This window comes from Trypanosoma equiperdum, assembly GCF_001457755.1.
Source record: "Trypanosoma equiperdum strain OVI genome assembly, contig: ctg_26, whole genome shotgun sequence".
Taxonomy (NCBI): Eukaryota; Euglenozoa; class Kinetoplastea; order Trypanosomatida; family Trypanosomatidae; genus Trypanosoma; species Trypanosoma equiperdum.
The window spans coordinates 1-1,687 of NW_027124165.1; the positions used below are offsets into that span (position 1 = coordinate 1).

At 46.5% G+C, this 1,687-nt stretch overlaps 1 pseudogene across 1 annotated transcript in view; it reads right to left on the reverse strand.

The window, feature by feature from the left end:
* Positions 1-1,093: 1,093 nt before the first annotated feature.
* The window catches only part of TEOVI_000102200:pseudogene, a 1,355-nt pseudogene continuing 761 nt past the window's right edge, over positions 1,094-1,687 (reverse strand). The window contains exon 2 of the mRNA in view: positions 1,094-1,687. This exon is cut by the window's right edge and continues 96 nt beyond it. Coding sequence covers positions 1,094-1,687 — 594 coding nt within the window.

Below are 1,687 nucleotides of genomic sequence, written 5' to 3' on the forward strand. Positions count from 1 at the left end.
GCCCAAGCAGCGCACGCGCCATACCCTCGTAGGATCTGAATCCATGCCGCTCCATTTGTGCACCAAGACAATATAATGAGTATACGCATAGGAAATATATGATGATAGGGTACACAAATGTCATGACCAGTCCAGTGCTGTTGGCGGCCGCGGGCAACCCGAGGATACCAGCTCCGATACATATGGAGGCAAGGCTGAAGGCGGTCGAAACTAGCCCGCCCGGAGGGATCATTGAAGTGAAACACTTCATGGATGACTGTTCCCCTTCTCCCTCATTAGCGGGAAGAGCATTCTTGCCCTTAAGCCCTTCATCTTCTCCACTTATCACTTCGCAGGAGCCGAAAGGAGATGTGACATCTGCCTTGTTTACCTGTTCCCTGTTTGTTGTGGGGACCACTGCGGACGCCATCCAACAACAATGATAACAGAGTGTTTGCCTTGCTTGCGCACTTACGTGCATACGCAAAAGAAAAAGGGAGCAAACAGCGTAATGGAGAGTAATTGTTTAGGGGATGATCATCCATGCGGTTGTGAATAACCGAAGATGATGGATATGCAGTGGTTATAGTCAGTTCAGTGAGGCAAAAAAAAAAGGGCGTTGAAACCATCTTTTTACACGGTGAATATTGCCAAATGTACTCCTTATGTGTTAAGCTCGGAACACGTCTATGTGTAAATGTATATGGAAAAAACGAGGTGAAGGGGACATGTTTACTGATGTAGATACACAAACCTCACGAAACATAAGAGCTGCGCGAAGGGACGGACGAACAAAATACGGTTACCGAAGCCGCCGCAGCGACAGCAGGGTACCTAAGATATTAAATCGGGATAATAAGTTATGATAAAAGCAATAACACATAAAGAATACGTAAGCCGATACAAAGCAAATCGTTTCACAGTGAACAGGAGGGAATGGATTCGCTCACCCACTTCAGTTAAAACGCTACTCGCTCAGTAGTTAAGTAAACCAAATCAAAAAAGGAAGGACAAGGTAAACAAAACAGATATTTAACAGTGCCAACAACGTTGTCACGACCTTCTTTTTAAATCATTCACTCGGGCTGACCCTTATCATCCCTTGCTTTTATATGTTAATAGCTCCCCAGATGGAAGCCCCCGTGCCAAACACAATTGCAATGACACCAGTGATGAGTACCGTATACGTCGCGATATAGTGAAAGGGCCCAACTTTCTGCCATGTAAATCCACCGGCATACAATAACAGCAGAGCAGGGAAAATGAATCCAAGAAGTCCACCAGAGATCGAACCAGCGAGGCCAAGTACTGTATTAATGTTTGGAATAAATAGGCCACAAAGCAGCATAATTACGGAAAGGGTTACGACAGCAACACAGTGCTTCCAGAAGATCACCTTCTCCGCATCCCAACCAATAATGCTGTACAGCGCGTTACGGCATGCCATTCCGAGTAGCGCGTAAGATGCGACCAGTTTTATGAGCAGACCGATGAATCCCACCATAATTGCCGGCTCCTTCACGGGGTCATACATCAATAACACGGAGCCTGTAACATCACGCCCAAAGTCAAGGTAACCGAAGAATGCTGTCATGGCATACAGCACGGAGCACGTTGCCATCGCGATGCTCGTGGCGACGATAAACTTGCGTACAGACCTGTCTTCCATGTCCATGTAGACCTCATACGCCGTAATTTGTGAGACGTA